The 21378-nt window shown below is 42.3% G+C and overlaps 2 protein-coding genes across 6 annotated transcripts in view; both read left to right on the plus strand.

Moving 5' to 3' along the window:
• The window catches only part of LOC120393914 (complement receptor type 2-like), a 341488-nt gene extending 323256 nt beyond the window's left edge, over positions 1-18232 (plus strand). For both annotated transcript variants that reach the window (XM_039518372.1, XM_039518371.1), the window contains exons 2-7: positions 5989-6082; positions 7627-7712; positions 9326-9520; positions 10579-10758; positions 13418-13447; positions 17410-18232. In XM_039518372.1, the coding sequence (XP_039374306.1) occupies positions 5989-6082; positions 7627-7712; positions 9326-9520; positions 10579-10758; positions 13418-13447; positions 17410-17465 (641 nt within the window). In that variant the 3' untranslated portion in view covers positions 17466-18232. The remainder of the gene's footprint in view (positions 1-5988; positions 6083-7626; positions 7713-9325; positions 9521-10578; positions 10759-13417; positions 13448-17409) is intronic.
• Positions 1-21378, plus strand: part of LOC120393911 (complement receptor type 1-like) — a 404201-nt gene that overhangs the window by 262686 nt on the left and 120137 nt on the right. The window lies entirely within an intron of this gene.

A 21378-nucleotide genomic window follows, 5' to 3' on the forward strand; every position in this document is an offset into this window, starting at 1 on the left:
CTTTTTGAAGTTCTTCACAATTTGCTTTGGTCTTAACTATCTCGAGCAGTTTAGTATCATCTGCAAACTTTGCCACCTCACTGTTTACCCCTTTCTCCAGATCATTTATGAATAAGTTGAATAGGATTGGTCCTAGGACTGACCCTTGGGGAACACCACTAGTTACCCCTCTCTATTCTGAGAATTTACCATTAATTCCTACCCTTTGTTCCCTGTCTTTTAACCAGTTCTCAATCCATAAAAGGACCTTCCTTTTATCCCATGACAACTTAATTTATGTAAGAGTCTTTGGTGAGGGCCTTGTCAAAGGCTTTCTGGAAATCTAAGTACACTATGTCCACTGGATTCCCTTGTCCACATGTTTGTTGACCCCTTTCGAAGAACTCTAATAGATTAGTAAGACACGATTTCCCTTTACAGAAGCCATGTTGACTTTTGCCCAGCAATTTATGTTCTTCTATGTGTCTGACAATTTTATTCTTTACTATTGTTTCAACTGATTTGCCTGGTACCGACGTTAGACTTACCGGTCTGTAATTGCCGGGATCACCTCTAGAGCCCTTTTTAAATATTGGCGTTACATTAGCTATCTTCCAGTCATTGGGTTCCGAAGCCAATTTAAAGGACAGGTTACAAACCTTAGTTAATAATTCCGCAGTTTCACATTTGAGTTCTTTCAGAACTCTTGGGTGAATGCCATCTGGTCCCGGTGACTTGTTAATGTTGAGTTTATCAATTAATTCCAAAACTTCCTCTAGTGACACTTCAATCTGTGACAGTTCCTCAGATTTGTCACCTACAAAAGCCAGCTCAGGTTTGGGAATCTCCTTAAAATCCTCAGCCGTGAAAACTGAAGCAAAGAATCCATTTAGTTTCTCCGTAATGACTGTATCATGTTGAAGCGCTCCTTTTGTATTTCGATCGTCAAGGGGCCCCACTGGTTGTTTAGCAGGCTTCCTGCTTCTGATGTACTTAAAAAACATTTTATTATTACCTTTGGAGTTTTTGGCTAGCCGTTCTTCGAACTCCTCTTTGGCTTTTCTTATTACACTCTTGCACTTAAGTTGGCAGTGTTTGTGCTCCTTTCTATTTGCCTCACTAGGATTTGACTTCCACTTTTTAAAGGAAGTCTTTTGATCTCTCACTGCTTTTTTTACATGGTTGTTAAGCCACAGTGGCTCTTTTAGTTCTTTTACTGTGTTTCTTAATTTGGGGTATACATTGAAGTTGGGCCTCTATTATGGTGTCTTTAAAAAGCGCCCATGCAACTTGCAGGGATTTCACTTTAGTTACTGTATCTTTTAACTTTTGTTTAACTAACCCCCTCATTTTTGCGTAGTTCTCCCTTTTGAAATTAAATGCCACAGTGTTGGGCAGTTGAGGTGTTCTTCCCACCACAGGGATGTTGAATGCTATTGTATTATGGTCACTATTTCCAAGCGGTCCTGCTATAGTTACCTCTTGGACCATCTCCTGCGCTCCACTCAGGATTAAATCTAGAGTTGCCTCTCCCCTTGTGGGTTCCCGTACCATCTGCTCCATGAAGCAGTCATTTAAAGTATTGAGAAATTTTATCTCTGCATTTCGTCCTGAAGTGAAATGTTCCCAGTCAATATGGGGATAATTGAAATCCCCCACTATTTTTGGGTTCTTAATTTTGATAGCCTCTCTAATTTCCCTTAGCATTTCATCATCACTATTTCTGTCCTGGTCAGGTGGTCCATAATAGATCCCTAATGTTATATTTTTATTAAAGCATGAAATTTCTATCCATAGAGATTCTATGGAAAATGTGGATTCGCTTAAGATTTTTACTTCATTTGAATCTACATTTTCTTTCACATATAGTGCCACTCCTCTCCCTGCATGACCTGTTCTGTCCTTCCAATTTATTTTGTACCCCGGAATGATTGTGTCCCATTGATTGCTCTCAGTCCACCAGGTTTCTGTGATGCCTATTATATCAATATCCTCCTTTATCACAAGGCACTCTAGTTCACCCATCTTATTGTTTAGACTTCTAGCATTTGTGTACAAGCACTTTAAAAACTTGTCCCTGTTTATCTGTCTGCCCTTTTCTGATGTACCAGATTCTTTTTTGTGACTGTTTATCATCTGATCCGGCCCTTACATTATCCTCTTCCATCCTCTGCTCCTGACTAAACCTGGAGATTCTCTATCATCAGACTCTCCCCAAAGAGAAGTCTGTGTCCGATCCACATGCTCCTCTGCAGCAGTCGGCTTTCCCCCAACTAATAAATTATTTACAGAATGCATAATGAGCCTGTGGAACATACTGCCACAAAATGGAAGCAAAGAACATGGTAGGATTCAAAAAAGGATGAGACACTTAGAACCTGGTCCGGCAAACACAGATGTGTTTAATGTTGCTCATGTGAATAGCCTGCTGCTTCATAGAGTTTAATGTTAGACGGGATTATTACATCACAGGCTATTTACATTTCACCAAGTTAACCCTTTACTGAGCCCAAAAACTTGTATTTGACTAAAGCATATCTTCTAGAAGGACATCCAGTCTTGATTTGTAGATTTGCAGAGACTGAGAATCTGCCATTTCCTCCTCTGGTAATTTGTTCCAATGGTTAGTCACATTCACTATTAAACACTTTTGCCTTATTTCCATTTTGAGTTTGTCTGGCTTGACTTTCCAGCTCTTAGTTCTTGATCTGCTTTTCTCTGCTAGATTAAAGAGCCTGGTATCTTCTCCTCAACAAGGTCCTTAGATGCTGTAATCACGTTGCCTCAATCTCTCTTGACAAGCTAAACAAACTGAGCTCTTTAAGTCTCTCACTGGAAGGCATTTTCTCAGGACCATGAATACTTTTTTTGTGGCTCTCTTCTGCACCATCTCTAATTTTTCAACACCATTTTGAAAATGTGGACACCACAACTGGGTACTCGTATGGGTCTCAGCAGTGCCGTATACAGCATTGCTATCACCTCCCTACTCCTGCTCCCCTGTTAATACATCAAGGCTCTCATTAGCCCTTTGCCATAGGATTGCACTGGGAGCTCATGTTCAGTTGATTGTCTGCTGTGACCTCAATCCTTTTCAGACTTGCTGCTTCCCAGGTTATAGTTTCCCTGTTCTCTTGGAAGGGCCTGCATTTCTTGTGCCTAGATGTATAATTTTGCATTATACAGTACTGGAATGCATTTTGTTTGAACGGCCCCATGGGATCCAGATTGCTTTGTAGGACTGCCCTGTCATCATTTATCACTTCCTCAATCTGTGTGTCATCTGCAAATTTTATCACAAGTGATTTTTGTGTACTTCCAGACAACGGATTAAAATGTTGACTAGCATCAGGTTTAGTACCAATCCCTGCAGAATCCTACTAGAAACATGCTTGTTTGATGATGATTCCCATTGATGACTGCTCTTTGAGATGTCAGCTGTTGTATCCAGTGGTGGGGTAGCCATGTCAGTCCCAGAATATTAGAGAGGTAAAGTGCATGAGATAATACTGTTTATTGGACCAACTTCTGTTGGTGTGAGAGACAAGCTTTCGAGCATACACGCTGCTCTTCTTGGTCTGGGAAATGTATTCCAAACCTGAAGAATAGCGCTGTAAGATTGAAAGTTTCTCACCAACAGAAGTTGGTTCAATAAAAGATATTACCTCACCCTCTTAGCCAATTCTTAGTCCATTTAACTTGTGCGCTATTGATACTGAAGTGTTAATTTTTTAATTAGAATGTTGTGTGGTACTAAGTCAAACAGCTTACAAAAGTCTAGGTATATTACATCAGTTACATTTATCAAACAAATTTGTAACTTCAAAGAACAAGGTCAGGTTTATCAAACAAACCTGATTGTTCATAAAACCATATTGATTGGTATTATATTTCTGTTCTTAATTCTTTATGAATTGGGAAAATTTTGCCATGCATTGCACAAGAGCTCAGAATAGATTTGACCTTGGAATTGACAAATACCTTTAAATGATTATGCCTGTGAGTGAGACTGTTAATTAGTGTATAGTTTACCTAGGTCCTTCTGCTTGCTCTTTTTGAATACTGGCTCAAGATCAGGCCTCTTCCATTCTTCTTGAATTTCCTCGTATTCTAAGATTTATTAGGAGTTAATCAGTGGGCTAGAGATCTCCTTGGCCAACTGTTTAGGATGCTTGGGTGCAAGTTATCCCAAGATTTTGATTTAACAATGTTTATCCCTAGCAAATATAGTTTAACTTCCTCCTTAATTATTAATAGACATGAAAGTACTTCATCATAGTCTTGTGATGAGACTACGTTGTCATTCTTCTTTCCAAAAGGGAAATGTTTATTGTACACTGCTGCCTTTCCTGCATCATAATTGTTTTACCATCTCCATTTAGAAACAGATTTGTACCATTACTAGGTGTGGTATACTCAGTGTATCATCACATGACTGAATATGTCACCCCTTCCCTCTAATCTGGGGTGCACTTTACAATGGTTTGCTGCTGTAGCCTCCAGTGTGCAAGTCACTCCCAGCTATGTCTCAGCCAGCCATACCTTGGCTCTCACCAGCCTTGGTTGTACTGCAGGGTAACCCCAACAAACTCCTAGTATTCACTGCATTTTTTTCCCCTCCAGAAGAGTGTCTTGTATGGTCCAGGAGAGGGCTGGGCAATACAATGCATATAAGGTTTGTATTTCTACAATAGAAGTAATATTCTCACATCTTGTTACCCAGATAGTTTCACAGACACTTTAATTTAAACATACTGGATTAGATCAAACAAGTTTTTTAATTACAAAGAGATTTTTAAGTGAATGCAAGTAATAAGTCCAAAATGGTTACAACAGAAGTCAAGATAAAACATAACTGGTGCCCAAGTCAATGAACTATGTTAAACTCAAAATAAAGACTGTCTTACCATGTGCTCTCAGCAGTCTTAGTGACCCAACTTCTTAGGTGAGGACCCCTGCTCCAGCTTAGTGGCTGCTTCCTTTGTCTCATCTAGTGAGGTGATTTGATGGGCGGAGTGAGAGGGAGGAGAGGTGCCTGGGAGTGTTTGTCCCTCTTTTTCAGTCTTGCCCCCTGGAAAACATTCCCAGCTGACAAAAAGTCTATAGGGAAAGACCTTCCCTGCTACTTTTCTTCACTTTTTGGAGTTTTTTTTCTTCCTGCTTGATGACTGCTTAAATGCAAATTAAGCAGTGCACACATTTCTTTGAGACAGAGCTGTTTGCCAACTTGTGCTGTGGTTTGCAAAATGTTAACATCATACAAGGAAATTTTATAGCTTCACATATGGCGTTGTCATACATTTTATCAGGACAATATTGACCAGTAAACTATAAATTTTCAGACACCTTACAAGGCATACTTGGTACGGAGATTATTACAGCAGTCTCTAGGATGTGGACACGGGTACACCCTCTTACAGTAGGATTTCTTTTGTTCCTAATGAACATCAAAACCACCTTCTTATTGTCTGTAACCATGCCAGTTGTGACTCTTTCACTGATGTCTTTAGTTCCTCATACCAGTTTTTATCTTTAATAATTTATGCCATTTTTTCCCTGTATTGTTGCTTTTTATTTGTAACTGCTGCCAGTTGAAGTCAATGGATCTGCCTGCATGAATATGGTTATGCATATGAGTTTTCAGGATCTTGACCTTAACATGTACAATATGAATATTTGCACTTATACTAAATCTCAAGGGGATCTTAAATCTCATGATTCAGGATATACGGCAACCACTGTCCATGTAGGATTAGGAAGTGTCATCCCGCTTCCACTTCTCCTCACTTTCCATGGGCATATTACAAAATTATCCATAATATGAGTTGTAAGATTTCGTTGGTAGCCTGTGGTGCTGCCTGCTGTCATCTGGGACAGATACTGGACTCCGAGACCATTGGCTTTATCTCCTATGGAATTTGCTATGTTAGCAGGTGCCAGTTAGCATATCCGCTTTTTCCCATTAAGGTTATATGAGGTAACGCTAATATTAGTCTTCTTCTCTTTTAGGAAGACAATGTAAACCATTGGAACTAGAACATGGCAGGGTTCATTTGACGGCTCTCGAGGTTGGTACAACAGCAACCTTCTCCTGTAATGACGGGTGAGTGGCAAGTTGCTTCTTTTGACTAATTAACAGAACCTAGACTGGTGTAAAAGTGCTGGTGAAGTCTGGCTAAATGAAAGTGGAAAGGCTGCTTAACTTCAAGAACACAAGTGGTGTACTATAAATCTGTAGATTTTTATAAAACCTGTAATTTTTTTCAAAGGAGCTGAAGGAAGATAACCACCCAGCTACAGTTGTCATTCAATGGGAGATGGGCACCAGACTTGCTCAGGTGCTTTTGAAGATCCCAGCCTATTGCCCTCATCCAGCATGGGTTGGATCATGGGTCATGAGACTGAGAGTCCCACCTCAGGGGTCATGTGGCACTTGATGACCCCTGCCATCTTTCCCTTTTTACAGGGGTTTCTGTCTGGGTGCTGGGAGCTAATGGTAGAATATTGTCCATAAAATGCCGCACCAGGTAGGAGCAGACCTCTTCCTGCTCCACAATAGCAAATATTTGTTTGTCCCTTCTTTATAGATGTCAGTATTACCCAGGATAGCCTAGAGTGCAGTTGTTGCTTTTGTCCCTATGGGTTAATGTGCCAAGCCTTGGGGAATCAAAAATAGCTTGTGGCTTCATTGCACTGAGCAGGTGTGTTTTGGATTTTTGAGGTCTCTAAGTTTACGGCCAGAAGGGACCACCAGGTCCTCCAGTCTGACCTCTTGTATATCACAGGCCACCATCGCTCCCCAGGGACCCACATACTAAACTCAACCAAAATCAGTCTAAAATACTACAGCCCACAGGAACTTAGACCATTATGTGCCATGGGCAGAGAATAGGAGGCCTTAGATGTACAAATTCCTTGCGCCCCTGTCATGGCAGGGAGATGTTGAAGTGAAATATGAGATAATCCTGAGGCGTGACCTGCACTCAGATGCTACAGAGGAAGGCAAAAAAAAAAGAAGAAGAAGAAGAAGAAAAACATCACTGCCACTGACCTGGGGGAAATTACTTAGCAGCCCCACATACTAGAGCCTAAGCATGTGAGCAAGAACCAGCAAGCCAAGCACTGAGGTGAGAGTCCTTGATGCCAGATTCCTGGTCTTCCCCATCCAGTGTCCCATCGTCAGCCATGGCCATCCCTGGCTCAGAATACATTGGGTTGGTGAGTCCCTTCCTGACTGGTGCAGGGGACTGGCTGAAATCCTGAAGCGTGAGCCGATAGGAACATAACACACACACACAGCCCAGGGTTGCTGAGCCCTGCCATCACAAGCAACCCCATCATATAATTGCACTCATAAACTTGCCTGGCTCTCTCTCAAACTACGTTAGTTGCCCTAATGTCTACTGTTGGGTGACTGTTCCTCACAGGAAGATGGCAGAAAGAAACCATGTGTGTATATATACTGATATAGATGTGTAGTGTAGACCTGGCCTTAGTGTTCCTTGGTTCTATGGTGTTAGATGTGTCCCTTTTCCAGTGGCTTGTCTCCACCTACTGGCAGAAAGAAACCATGTTCCATCTTTCTGGACTGTAACCTGGTTCTTTGCTTACATGAGTAACAAACTTGAACCTTTTTTCTTTCTTTAGGTACAGATTAATTGGATCGAATTCCACCCAGTGTGTGGTTGTGAGAAATGAAGCTGATTGGGATAAGCATGTTCCACTTTGCGAAGGTAAACTAATGTAATGGTTTTAAGAACAGTTCTTGTCTGGAGATGATGCAGCATAGCTGGTGCTTGAGAAGAGACTCTGTTTTTACTTTGGCATTTAATCCAAATGACAAGATTTGCTGCAGGGAGGAATTAAATTATTCTGTGGGTCACCATGGTGTTTGGATGACCCCTACAGAATCAATTTTTTTTAAAAGTCCCTTTTAGATTGTTCACCTGGCACTGTTTAATATGCATAATCCAACAGGCCTCATGGCTCCTCTTCGCTGTTGTATCTGTGAAATCCTGCTGATCATGTAGGTCATGTCTCCACTTGCAAGTTACAGCGCATTAAATCAGTCCCAGGCACCCCCTAACTCCTGAAGTATTCACACTGGCAAGGCATTTAGAGCACCTGGACTCCGCAGCTGGAGCACCCCTGGTAATCCACCTCCACGAGAAGCATAGAGCTTGCCGCACCCTGGCTGAAACACCAGGGTGTCAGTGTGGAGAACATGTTGCATTACTGTGCTGTGATTGGCCTCCGGAAACATCCCATAATCCCTTGAAGTCAAGTGGCCTCGTCATTGTTTTGAACTCGGCAGCAGGCATGCACATATCCCCTTTCAAAGCTCCATTTCTGACAGCCGGCCTGCTTATCTGCCCCGGGACGCACAGCAAAACATTACTGTGGAATGTGTGTGCGTGAGAGGCAGGGGGTGGGGGCTGATTTCGAGGTTTCCCTCTTTTCCCCCTGCTGCTGTCGTCTGAACTTACAAGACAGAATGCTGACACAGTCTGTCCCCCAGAACAGTCTCTCCTTCCACATACACACAGCATACTCTGTCACACTACACACACACACACACACACACATATATATTTGAAAAGTACGCTGCAGCCACTTGCACACTGGGATAGCTACCACAATGCACTGCTCTGTGGCGTTGCAAGAGCTGCTAATTTGGCCACGCCACTGCCCTTGCAGCTGATGGTGTGCACGCAGCGCTTTCCTGCTGCTGTCTCTGGGGGAGGTTTAACTCCTGGCGCTCTACATCTGCAAGTGTAGCCAAGCCCTAAGTAAAAGGCATGATAATGACTTCAAGAAGTTTTGACCCTTCCCAAATCTGACTATCCACTTAAAATCTGGGGCTCTTTTGGAGTGAATCACAATTTGCCTCTGACTGACTTCGATCTCTTGGATGCTTTTGGGGCTTAGTCTGTCAATCATGCTGCAGATGTCCAGTCTAGAAACAGCTGCTCCTACAAGAAATATCCTAGCTTAGTTTTCTGCTGGTGGAACAACACTACATCTAGAGATGGTGGGGAAGAGATTCTGGCTCCTGAGGCTAATGTTGGGAAGGGGCACGCTCTGGTAAGTTCATCTTCCAGAGCTGGTGTTTTATGGAGCAGCCTCCCTGAGCAATGGACGTACTGGGTTGGGTCAAGCCTAAAAGCAGAAAAACCTTCAGAATCTGAAAGGGGTCTTGCTTCAAATGTTAAAATGCAATGTTAAGTCCCCTTCCAAATGGCTAAATAGCTTTCTGGGGGGATCTGCGACAACTTCCTTAGTAAAACTTTCTTCAGTTCACCTTCAATGTAAACTTTAATTTTCATGTTGACGTTCTTTGCTTCAGCAATACCTTGTCATCCACCTTCTGGCATCACCCATGGATCCCATACCGGTCAGAGTGGACAAGAGTTTTTCTATGGCTCAGCAGTAACTTACAAATGTGACAAGGGCTTCTCTCTTATTGGAAAGGCCTCCATTCATTGTACAACAAAAGATAATGTCAATGGAGAGTGGAGTGGGCCTGCCCCTAAATGCAAAGGTTAGTAGCATCTAGTTTTTAATCCCCCTCTTATTTTACTATCTCCTCCCAGGAAAAACTATATTTTGATTGCCAAATAAACCCATAAACCTGAGGAAATTCAGTTAGTGCTTAGTCCCCCTAAATACGTATCATGAAAACTAGTTTGTTGGAAACGTAAAGAATGACAGACACTTCATAAATCATGCCTGGAAACCATTTTGCCTCTAATACAGCCTATATTTTTTGTCTTCCTTCAGTGTTCGAAGATTGCAGTTAATTCTCATATTACAAACAGTTGATTTTTAGGTGGAGAGAAACTCTTAAACTAAGGTTTTGCTTTTATGCCAGTACCCTACTACTCAGTGCTAAAGGGGAGGGAGAGAGAGAGGCTTACAAGCAGGATTGTTTGGGAACCCTATTTTTCAGAACTCTGGGAGGGCTCCTTGGCAGTGAAGGCTCAGGCTTCTGTGAGTTCATATCACAGCCAAAAAGTTATAAGGAGGGGGAAATAAAGGTCATTGTACAATCCTCATTTTGGTGACGGCAGTGCTCACGCATACTATTGCATTTAGGTAACAATGCGTTTATGTACTTAGTATTCAAGCAGCTGCAACAACTTGGTTTTATTCTTGCTGAGTTACCCAGGCTAACAGCTGGGATGGAGGCTTTTTCAGAGGCATTAGGCAGGTTGGTCACCTGGCTACTTAATATTAACTCCCCCAAAAGCAGGGAAGTTCAGTTCCAGAATGTCGTCGTATGTACATTTCTTCTAGCTTGACCCAAATTCCTGATAGCTCCATAAGATGATGATGAACTCATGCAGTTTACTGGGGAGGGCTGATACCCATACATTTGGGTGCTGTGCTGAATATGGACTAACATATTTTTAAAGGGAAAGATCCAAAGTTGTATAACTGTATTTTAAAATATATCTTACCTGCTGTAGTAAGTATCAAGGCTTTTTCTTCTTTCCCCTACTCCCTTCTCCTCCTCTTCTCTTCCTCCCCCCCACACACAAAAAAAAATGTTTTGCATAGGAAGCATTTTTTTTTTATGCTGGTACTTTTCATTTTCAGTGGTCAAGTGTCCAGAGCCAGAAGTCAAAAATGGAAAAAAGCGATCTGGGTTTGGACCTGACTATTCATATGGAAACACCGTAATATTTGAATGTGATTCTGGTTACACTCTGACTGGTAGCAGTTCAGTTGAATGTGAAGCTAACAATGCATGGGTTCCATCTCTGCCGACTTGTCTACGTAAGTATAAGCAGTTGTGTTGAACATTTTATATGCTAATATTTAGGAAGCTTATTGCTTTAGAGTAGCCATGTTAGAATGATGTAAAGTTTGTGTCTGTGTCCCCTTTTTGTCATAGGCATAACACACACACACACACACACACACACACACAAATTAACGCTAATGTTAAAAAAATAAATAAATAAAAATAAAATTATAAAATGCATAGTTTGGGGAAAGTGTCTGTATATAGAATCATAGAACTGGAAGGGACCTCGAGAGGTCATCTCGTCTAGTCCCCTGCACTCACAGCAGGATTAAGTATTATTTAGACCATCTCTGACAGGTGTTTGTCCAACCTGCTCTTCAAAATCCCCCATGATGGAGATTTCACAACCTCCCTAGGCAATTTATTCTTGTGCTTAACCACTCTGATAGGAAGTTTTTCCTAATGTCCAACCTAAACAGCCCTCGCTGCAATTTAAGCCCATTGCTTCTTGTCCTATCCTCAGAGGTTAAGAACAACAATTTTTCTCCCTCCTCCTTGTAACAATCTTTTATGTACTTGAAAACTGTTACGTCCCCTCTGTCTTCTCTTCTCCAGACTAAACACACCCCCATTTTATCAATCTTCCCTCATAGGTCATGTTTTCTAGAGCTTCAGTCATTTTTATTTCTCTTCTCTGGACTTTCTCCAGTTTTTCCACATATTTCCTGAAATGTGGTGCCCAGAACTGGACACAATACTCCAGTTGAGGCCTAATCAGCACAGAGTAGAGCAGAAGAATTATTTATTGTGTCTTGCTTACAATGCTCCTATACATCTGGGTGATCATCTGGGTATACTGCTTAGATTATCCACAAATATAAAGTTAGTTTTTAAAAGTCATATGATACATCGAGCACATAATCAGCAATAACCCAAATTTAGGTGAATAGCTTTAATACAGTTTAGATATTAGAATCCATATACTCAGGTACATCAGTGTGCTAGGGGAGGTAGTGCTTGATCCTTCGATGGAAAAGAAAAGAGCAGTCTTGAGACTGGGTCTTTTAGTTTGCAACAAAACATGCTAACATTGTAAAATCACTCTAGCTGTCTTGTCGCCTTTGAGGTCTTTCCATGCATGGCGTGGCTTTGTTCAGCACATTCAGATAAGTGGGTTGCTCCTGTATCCTCTTGTAAGTCTCCTTTTTATGCAGAACTTACTCTGAACACAACCCCGAATGTCCCTAAAGAGCCCAGGTAAACCTGATGACCTATAAAGGAAGCGAAATAACCACTGTGCTCAGATACCTAGAATCCTCATGGTGGATAGCAGAGGCTTTGGTTTACACATTGAACTGGAGCATTCAATTATTGCACTTCACTTCATAATACACCTCTACCTCGATATAACGCTGTCCTCAGGAGCCAAAAATCTTACCGTTATAGGTGAAACCACGTTATATCGAACTTGCTTTGATCCACTGGCGGCGCAGCCCCACCCCTACGGAGCACTGCTTTACTGCTTATATCCGGATTCGTGTTATACCGGGTTGTGTTATATCGGGCAGAGGTGTATGTAGTGCTTCATAAAGTACGGTAGTGGTCACCCAAATGCCCCTTATGCTCAGGTGTGAATTATAAGCCTGAGGCTGGGATTACATTTTGTACCCTGTAGTAGTCTTGTCTCCCACCCAGAACTATCTCTTCCTTCATTACTTTTTCCCGCACTGCTCTGTGTGTGTGGTAATGCCCACCTGCTGATGTCCACTCACTCAATATATCTATATAAAATGCCAGGTGTATGAAACTGTCAATCTGAATTCTGCACAATAATGGCACAAGCAACTACAGGCTTAACTGATAGTCAAGTGTCAAACTGCACTCCAATGAGATGTCTACTCAGTTCACTTTTTGTTCTGTAAGTAATGGTTAGGCTTGAGTTGACTGATCCTCTGGTAATCACAGCAGGAGTATCAAAATAAAAATACCACTTTTCTCTTGTTTCTGCCTCTCTACTCCCAAATAAGTACAGGTTGGCAGATAACTTGATGTCACTGATCCTGTGGTCACATGTTTTATGGTAGCTGATCGAAACACTCCACTTCTAGTGACTTTTGCTGTAGGTAAAAATATGGCTGACCAGTGCAGAATTTGTGTGCAGTGTTTTGTTGTAGCCATGTTGGCCCCAGGATATTAAAGAGACAAGCTGGGTGAGGTAATATATTTTATTGGGCCAACTTCTGTGGGTGAGAGACAAGCTTTCAGGGTTCCCCAGGGCTGTTCTTCAGGTCAGTGCAGAATTTGGTAGATGAGATCCAGCAGTATCTGGAGGAGGGCTCTTTGGTCTCAGAAGGATGCATAAGAATTCTGCAAATGAGAGCATTCATTCATACATAATAGGGAAAATCCTCTAGAAAGATTTTTCTTTCAGTTCTCAGCACTGTCGTCATGCCTGTATTACAATGTACAAGTAATAGAATACTTGGAAAAGCTGCCTTTCTTCTTTCAATATTGGATTATCTGGGGATCAGATCATGGTTTCCAATATGTTTATCAATTCTGTAATTTGCAGGATGTTATTAATTTGAGTCTATTTATTTAATTGTGTGTGGCTTATGGATTCCTATAGTTAACTGGCATTCATATAACTTCATACTTCAGCTCACCTTGCATTTTTTTTCTTTCTAGGGCGGAACACTGGTACCATTATTGCTATTGGTAAGTAACTTTAAAATTTTAAAAATAATTCAATGCACAGACTTTAAATATCTTACACTATTACTGCTTCTTACTATGTAATGTTCCACTTTCTTAATCTCATACCATTTTTTCCCCACTGCTTCACTATGTGAGGAATCTACTCCAGGCAGCTAGTTTTTCTCTTGTCATATTCTGTTCTGTCCAGTGGTGCCATATAAAAGCTTATGAGGCAGATGCTTGACTTAAAGAATCAAAGAAATATAGGACTGGAAGGGACTTCAAGAGGTCATTAAGTCCAGCTCCTGTGCTGTGGTAGGACCAAGTACACCTAGACCATCCCTGACAGATACTTGTCCAATCTGTTCTTAAAATATTCCCGTGATGGAGATTCCACAGCCTCCTTTGGAAGCTTAATCAGTGCTTAACTTCTGTTACAGTTTTTCCTCATATGTAATCTAAATCACCCTTGCTGCAGATTAAGCCCATTACTTCTTGTCCTGCCTTCCAGTGGACATTGGGAACAATTGATCATTGTTCTCTTTATTCAAATATGTTAATGGCTGTTGTACTCTGACCTGCTCCTCCTCAGTTTTCTCAAGATTCACTCTACCAAAATAGCTCCTGATGTCTCACTAATTCTTCAGAGTAGTTCACCGCCTTTTCTTTCCTATAGTCGTTCAGTTGCAGCCTGCACTAATATATTCTGAGATTTTACCTGATTTTTATTTAGTTTAGCAGCCTGCATCTTTTCTTACATACCTGGATGCCAGAAGAAAGCAAAGGCATGGTTCTCCAAAACTGCACTCATGTGCAGCTCTGAAGCAATGACACTTCCTAACTAGACATAGAGGCTTTTCTAGCATCACATCTCAACTTTTTACCGCAGCAAAGTGCAGAAGCTTCTAAGTGATTTAAATGGACTGTTTTCTCTAACTCTACCATGCTTCGTGTAATGCTACTTTGCCATTCCAGGAAAATGTATTCTGCATTAAGGAAAATCTCTAAGTGTGATTCTGAATACCATATTTGTTGTATTTGCTTTTGCTGTAAGACATCTTGTGTTGTGCAGAGATCGGTATTGGATGCTGAAAGTTCAGGATAGAACAGTTTTTTTGATAATTTTTTATATATCTTTACAGCCGAATGTGTGTTGCTAAGCTGAGTAGCCCAACCTTACATAAAGCAAAACTAACACATGCTTAATTGCCTGAACCACCACCACCACCACCCCAAAAAAAACCCAGCCCTGCAGCTGTGGAGACTCAAGCCCCAATCCTGTCATCACTTCCACACCCTTGTCTTACAGGGGTTCTGTGACAACTGTGTAGCCAAGTGATTCAGAAATAGAATTAACGTGTCTGTCTTCAGAGCAGGGTTTGAAGAGTGTGCAGTAAATAAGGCCTGGGGCCACAGCTGTACAACAAGGAGAAAACATAAGAATGGCCATACTGGGTCACACCAATGGTCCATCTAGTCTAATATTCTGTCTTTTGACAGTGGCCACTGTGGGTTGATTCAGAGGGAATGAACAGAACAGGGCAGTTATCAAGAGATTGATCCCCCGTTGCCCAGTCTCAGCTGCTGGCAGGTGTGCTGACACCCAGAGCATGGGGTTGCATCCCTAAGCATCTTGGCTAATAGCCATTGATGGAACTATCCTCCATGGACATAACTAATTCTTTTGTGATCCCAGTTAGACTTTTTTGACCTGTCAACAAGTTCCACAGGTTGACTCTGTGTTCGTGCTAAACCTGCTGCCTGTTAATTTCATTGGGTAACGCCTGATTCTTGTGTTATGGGAGGGGAGGTAAATAACACTTTGTTCATACCGTTTATGATTTTTGGAGACCTCTATCATATCCCCTGTTAGTCTTCTATTTTCTAAGCATCTTTCTAAACAAAATATAAGCTGCTCTTTGAGCGCCCCCAAGGGTCGGTGCTGAGGCCGGTTTTGTTCAATATCTTCATTAACGATCTGGAGGATGGTGTGGACTGCACCCTTAGCAAGTTTGCAGATGACACTAAACTGGGAGGAGTGGTTGATGCGCTGGAGGGTAGGGATAGGATACAGAGGGACCTAGACAAATTAGAGGATTGGGCCAAAAGAAATATGAGGTTCAACAAGGACAAGTGCAGAGTCCTGCACTTAGGACGGAAGAATCCCATGCACTGCTACAGACTAGGGACCGAATGGCTTCGCAGCAGTTCTGCAGAAAAGGACCTAGGGGTTACGGTGGACGAAAAGCTGAATGAGTCAACAGTGTGCCCTTGTTGCCAAGAAGGCTAATGGCATTTTGGGTTGTAAAAGTAGGGGCATTTCCAGCAGATCGAGGGACGTGATCATTCCCCTCTATTCAGCACTGGTGAGGCCTCATTTGGAGTACTGTGTCCAGTTTTGGGCCCCACACTACAAGAAGGATGTGGATAAATTGGAGAGAGTGCAGCAGAGGGCAACAAAAATGATTAGGGGGCTGGAGCACATGACTTATGAGGAGAGGCTGAGGGAACTGGGATTGTTTAGCCTGCAGAAGAGAAGAATGAGGGGGGATTTGATAGCTGCTTTCAACTACCTGAAAGGGGGTTCCAAGGAGGATGGATCTAGACTGTTCTCAGTGGTAGAAGATGACAGAACAAGGAGTAATGGTCTCAAGTTGCGGGGGGCGGGGGTTAGGTTGGACATTAGGAAAAACTTTTTCACTAGTAGGGTGGTGAAGAACTGGAATGGGTTACCTAGGGAGGTGGTGGAATCTCCTTCCTTAGAGGTTTTTAAGGTCAGGCTTGACAAAGCCCTGGCTGGGATGATTTAGTTGGGTTTGGTCCTGCTTTGAGCAGGGGGTTGGACTAGATGACCTCCTGAGGTCCCTTGCAACCTTGAGATTCTATGATTCTATGAGTAATATCTGTCGTATGCGCTGAGTGAGGCAAGGGTCCTGTGCGGAGAAAACAGCAGGTGATCATATAACTAAAGACTGATCACCATGCTTATGGACAAGGGGGCTCTACTCAGGTTGTACAGGCACCCTTAATTCTTGCCTTTTGTAACTGAGTGCTTGACTTTGCAGACTTAATGTTCCTTTAACAAAGGATATTTAATGTAGCACTTTTGTGTGTAATACTAAGAAGAGTTGCCCTTAAATATCCATGTAACCCTCAGCCCATCTCCTCAGCAGCCTGGTGGGGGGAAACATGGCAGAGGTTCATTGCATTTAGTCACTTTTGCACAACTTAGTAAATTGAGCAATTAAATGAAATTTTCAGAATATTACTTTAAAATCAGTACGGATATAAAAATGAATAAACGATCCAAAATTCTGCACAGGCAGCCCAAAAGCACTGTACAAATAGGTTCTACACCACTACCTCGTTTCCCTCAGTCCCCAGCAATAGGGAATTGACGTCCTTTGCTCACGCTCCTTTTCATACTATATACTTTAATCTTATTTCTAAGATAATATAAATCAATTTCTGTCCTGTCAACATACCAGATTACTGACTTTTCAACAGACAGTTGCTGTAGGAATATTCTACGTGGTATTCTTGGGGTGTACTGTTGAATAAGATTCTTGTATAATGTGAGTAGTCAGTGGAAGAAACTAATGTCCTAAAACAATGTTATGTACAGATGACCCCCTCGCCTTTCCAGTGCTCAAAACAGTTGAGCGTTACTGGAAGGGAGCATAGATAGTCCAGTTCTCCTGTGTTTAGGATATGTAATAGCTAACTTAACACTGTTTGCCAACTTTGATTACATGATTTTTCTGCCTCTTTTCGGTTTTGGACATGGCCTCGGAAAAGAAATAGCATGAACTCTGCTTGAACTGGAAATTAGATTATAATTGTGTTAGTGTAACTCTAAAATTAATAAAACAAATCTTTCAGACAGAACGTAAAATGAAAAAACTCATTGTAAACATCTGTAGTGAAGTCAAGGTATTATGCATTTTTATTTGGTTATAACTGTCTTTATTTTGGTTTTGCAGGGAAGATGCCTATCATTCTGGCAGTGCTGATTACTAACTTATTCATCAGACAGTGAAGAAGAAAATGGAAAAATGGAGGGAAACCTCATATGATTGCATTAAACTTCTCTTGTGATCCCAGATTCCTACAGTTGTATTCAGTGTTGTGGATTTTGCTATTGCAAGCAAGAGCCTGTTGAGATTTCTATTTGGAGGTTTCTATCTTGAAGTACTTATCCCTTTTAAAATACAGATTTAATGATGCCAAAGATACTCATAGAACTGCTGTAGGTTTTTGTTAATTCAGATTTATCCTCAGGTTTTTTTGTTTGTTTTTTTGTTTAAATCAAATCTCCAGAATAATCAGTGTTCCTTTACTCTCATGTCCCAGAAACTCCAAAAACAACAACAAAAACCCCCAAACTATTCTTACCCCAAATCTTATGTTCAGGCTGTCCTCAGTGTCGCATCCCAGAGTGAAGTGCATGGATGTGTGCAAGACTCAGGTGTTCAGAGTCCATGCTATCTAATTGTTTAAGTTTGTAAAGAGAGCCAAAATAAATGACCTGTTTCCTTATGAGCCATTTCTGATAAGTAAGCAGTAAAATGGTTATACTTGTGAGCAAATTCTTCTATGATTCCATGCCTAAACAAAATGTCTTTATTTTAACATTTCAGTAGCTGAAAACAAGTCTGGTAGCATTTAAAGCAAGCTTATTACATTCATGAAATAATTCTCTGCTGTAAAAAGGTGTTTATAACCAAATGGTGTTTTGTCATTATCACTGAAAACGTAAATTATTTGTATAGAATTTTACTTGGTAACCTGCATATTTATCAAATGGAAGAAAAAAATGGAATTTCTGTTGTACTTAAATCTTTTTCTCTGAATAAAAGGAATATGGTACAAAGACTATAGCATCCTGACTCTCAATAGCAATGTAAAAATGGGGTTGAAATCTACCCCTCTACTGTGATCTGGTCACTGCTTTCCAGAGCAGATGAAACTAGTAGTTTTTTGGACCCCTTTTCCCCCCCCACCCCAAAAAATCCATGATTTCCTAGGGTATGGATCTTTCTGGCAAGGAGTAGCGCTTTGTCAGCCTTGTAACAATGCACTGCCAGGAAACTACAAGATACTATCCAAACTGAATGCGAGCGTGATAGTGTAACCCAGACACCTCCTGGGTGTGGTGGTCTGTCCCATCTAGTGGCACCGAGACCACTTAGAGACATAAAATGAGTCTGCTCTACAGCCTTCACTAACAGCCAGTCGGCTCAATCCTGCCTGTGTTACAATAGGATTAGGATCTATGGCCTGGTCTACACTATGGGTTTATACCGAATTTAGCAGCGTTAAACCAAATTAACCCTGCACCCGTCCACAAAACGAAGCCCTTTATATCAATATAAAGGGCCCTTAATATGGATATCTGTACTCCTCCCCAATGAGGGGAGTAGCGCTCAAATAGGTATTGCCATTTCAGAATAGAGTTAGTGTGGCCGCAATTTGATGGTATTGGCCTCCGGGAGCTATCCCACAGTGCACCATTGTGACCGCTCTGGACAGCAATCTGGAGTCGGATGCACTGGCCAGGTAGACAGGAAAAGCCCCGCGAACTTTTGAATTTCATTTCCTGTTTGCCCAGCGTGGAGCGCTGATCAGCATGGACTGTATGGGAGATACTGGATCTGATCACTTTATGGGGAGACAAATCTGTTTTATCAGAGCTCCGTTCCAGAAGACGAAATGCCAAAGCATTTGAAAAAATCTCCGGACAGAGGCCACAGCAGGGACTCACAGTGCTGCGTGACAAGCATAACGGAAAGCCAAAGAATAAAATGGATGCTCAGGGAGGGAGGGAGGGGGGGACTGAGAACTCCAGCTATCCCACAGTCCCCGCAATCTCCGAAAAGCATTTGCATTCTTGGCTGAGCTCCCAATGCCTGAAGGGTCAAAAACATTGTCCTGGGTGGTTCAGGGTATATGTTGTCAACTTACCTCCCTCCCCCCCCCCATGAAAGAAAAGGGGGAAAAAATAGTTTCTTGCCTTTTTTTCAATGTCACTGTATGTCTACTGCATGCTGCAGGTAGACACGGTGCTGCGGCGCTGAACAGCAGCATCCCCTCCCCTTCCTTTCCTGATGGCAGACAGTACAAAATGATGGAAAACCGTCGTCCTCATCCCATGAGTGCTCCTGGCTGACCTCGGTGAGGTCGGCCAGGGGCGCCTGGGCAACAATGGGAATGACTCCTGGTCATGCCCGGCAGACAGTGCAAAAGGATTGAAAAATGTCGTCCTCATAGCAACTGGGGGCTGAGCTCCTCACCCCCACCCCCTTCATGTCTAATGAAGATTCTGTACTGCCTGGACTATCATAGCAGTGGGAGGCTGCCTCCCCCTCATTTTATCTCACTAAAAAGTCAGTGTTTCTTATTCCTGCCTTCTTTATTACTTCATCACACACATGGGGGGACATTGCCACGGTAGCCCAGGAAGGTTGGGGGAGGAGGGAAGCAAGGGGTAGGGTTGTTGCAGGGGCACCCCCTAGAATGGCATACAGCTCATCATTTCATGGATATCTGGGGCTTTGACCCGGAGAGACACTGCTCCCTGGTTCTCTAGTAGACTTGCCCCATATTCTAGGCAGGACTGACACTCTATTTTTAGACAAAACATAAGGGAATGACCTTGGGGAGTCATTCGCATTTTTGTCCATGCGCCCCCGACTGACCTCAGCGAGGCCAGCTAGGAGCACCCATGACAGCAGCAGATGGTACAAAAGGATTGATAACCATCATTGCCAATTTCCAATTGTAGATGGTGATATAGGGCTGGTAACCATCTCTGCTACCTTGCAAAGGCAAATGAATGCTGCTGTGTAGCGCTGCAGTACCGCGTCTGTCAACAGCATCCAGTACACATACAGTGACAAAAGGCTAAACAGGCTCCATGGTTGCCGTGCTATGGAGTCTGCCAGGGCAATCCAGGGAAAAAGGGGCGCGAAATGATTGTCTGCCATTGCTTTCACGGAGGAAGGATTGAGTGATGACATTTACCCAGAGTCACCCGTGACTCTGTTTTGGCCCCATCATGCTCTCAACCCAGAATTCCAATGGGCGGGGGAGACTACGGGAACTATGGGATAGCTACCCACAGTGCAACGCTCCAAAAATCAATGCTAGCCTCGGTAAATGGACGCACATCGCCGAATTAATGTGCTTAGTGTGGCCGCGTGCACTCAACTTTATACAATGTTATTAAAAACCGCTTTCTGTAAAATCAGAATAATCCCATAGTGTAGACATACCCTATGTGATAGAAACAGATTTCTGATACTCATTAGAAACTGCAAAGATGTTTAATCTAATGAAGCTTTGCCTTTGCTCAGATTACCTGACAGATGTCTCTGGATTTAGATGTTTTAATTTCCCCTTGTGGCTAAGATCACAGCTACACTGGGGATGTGTCCTGATTTTCAGTTAGCAGTTCAAATCCCTAGCATAGCATCAGGTTTGCCCAATTAAGCCTTGTTTTGCACTAGTGCGGTTAATGTTTTTAAGCACAGGTAGGTGTAAACTGCACTAGTGCAAACTGCAGTTTATAGCAGTTTTCCTGTCTACACTACGGCTGAGCACTTGATGGAGCTATATTGGTGTCAGACCACTAGTGGCTGAAAGCAGGACAAAGGTTGCAATTGATGCAGCGGTGTCAATTTTAGTGGGTCTGGTGAAGCCACTAAGTCAATGGGAGAGGACTCTCCTGTTGATGTCTACTCTATCTTCCTGAGAGGCAGAAGCTGTGCTGACAGAGTGTTTCCATTGACGCAGTGCGGTGTAGACACCGCTGTAAGTCAACTCAAGTTATGTCAACTTCAGTTACGTAACTTGAGTAACTCAGATTGATTTACAGCCTTAGTCTAGACTAGCCCTCAGTGTACACAAGGCCACCAATGGTGGTAGCATTGGGAAGATTAGTTTAGATGGGC

Source organism: Mauremys reevesii, unplaced genomic scaffold (assembly GCF_016161935.1).
Source record: "Mauremys reevesii isolate NIE-2019 unplaced genomic scaffold, ASM1616193v1 Contig36, whole genome shotgun sequence".
Taxonomy (NCBI): Eukaryota; Metazoa; Chordata; order Testudines; family Geoemydidae; genus Mauremys; species Mauremys reevesii.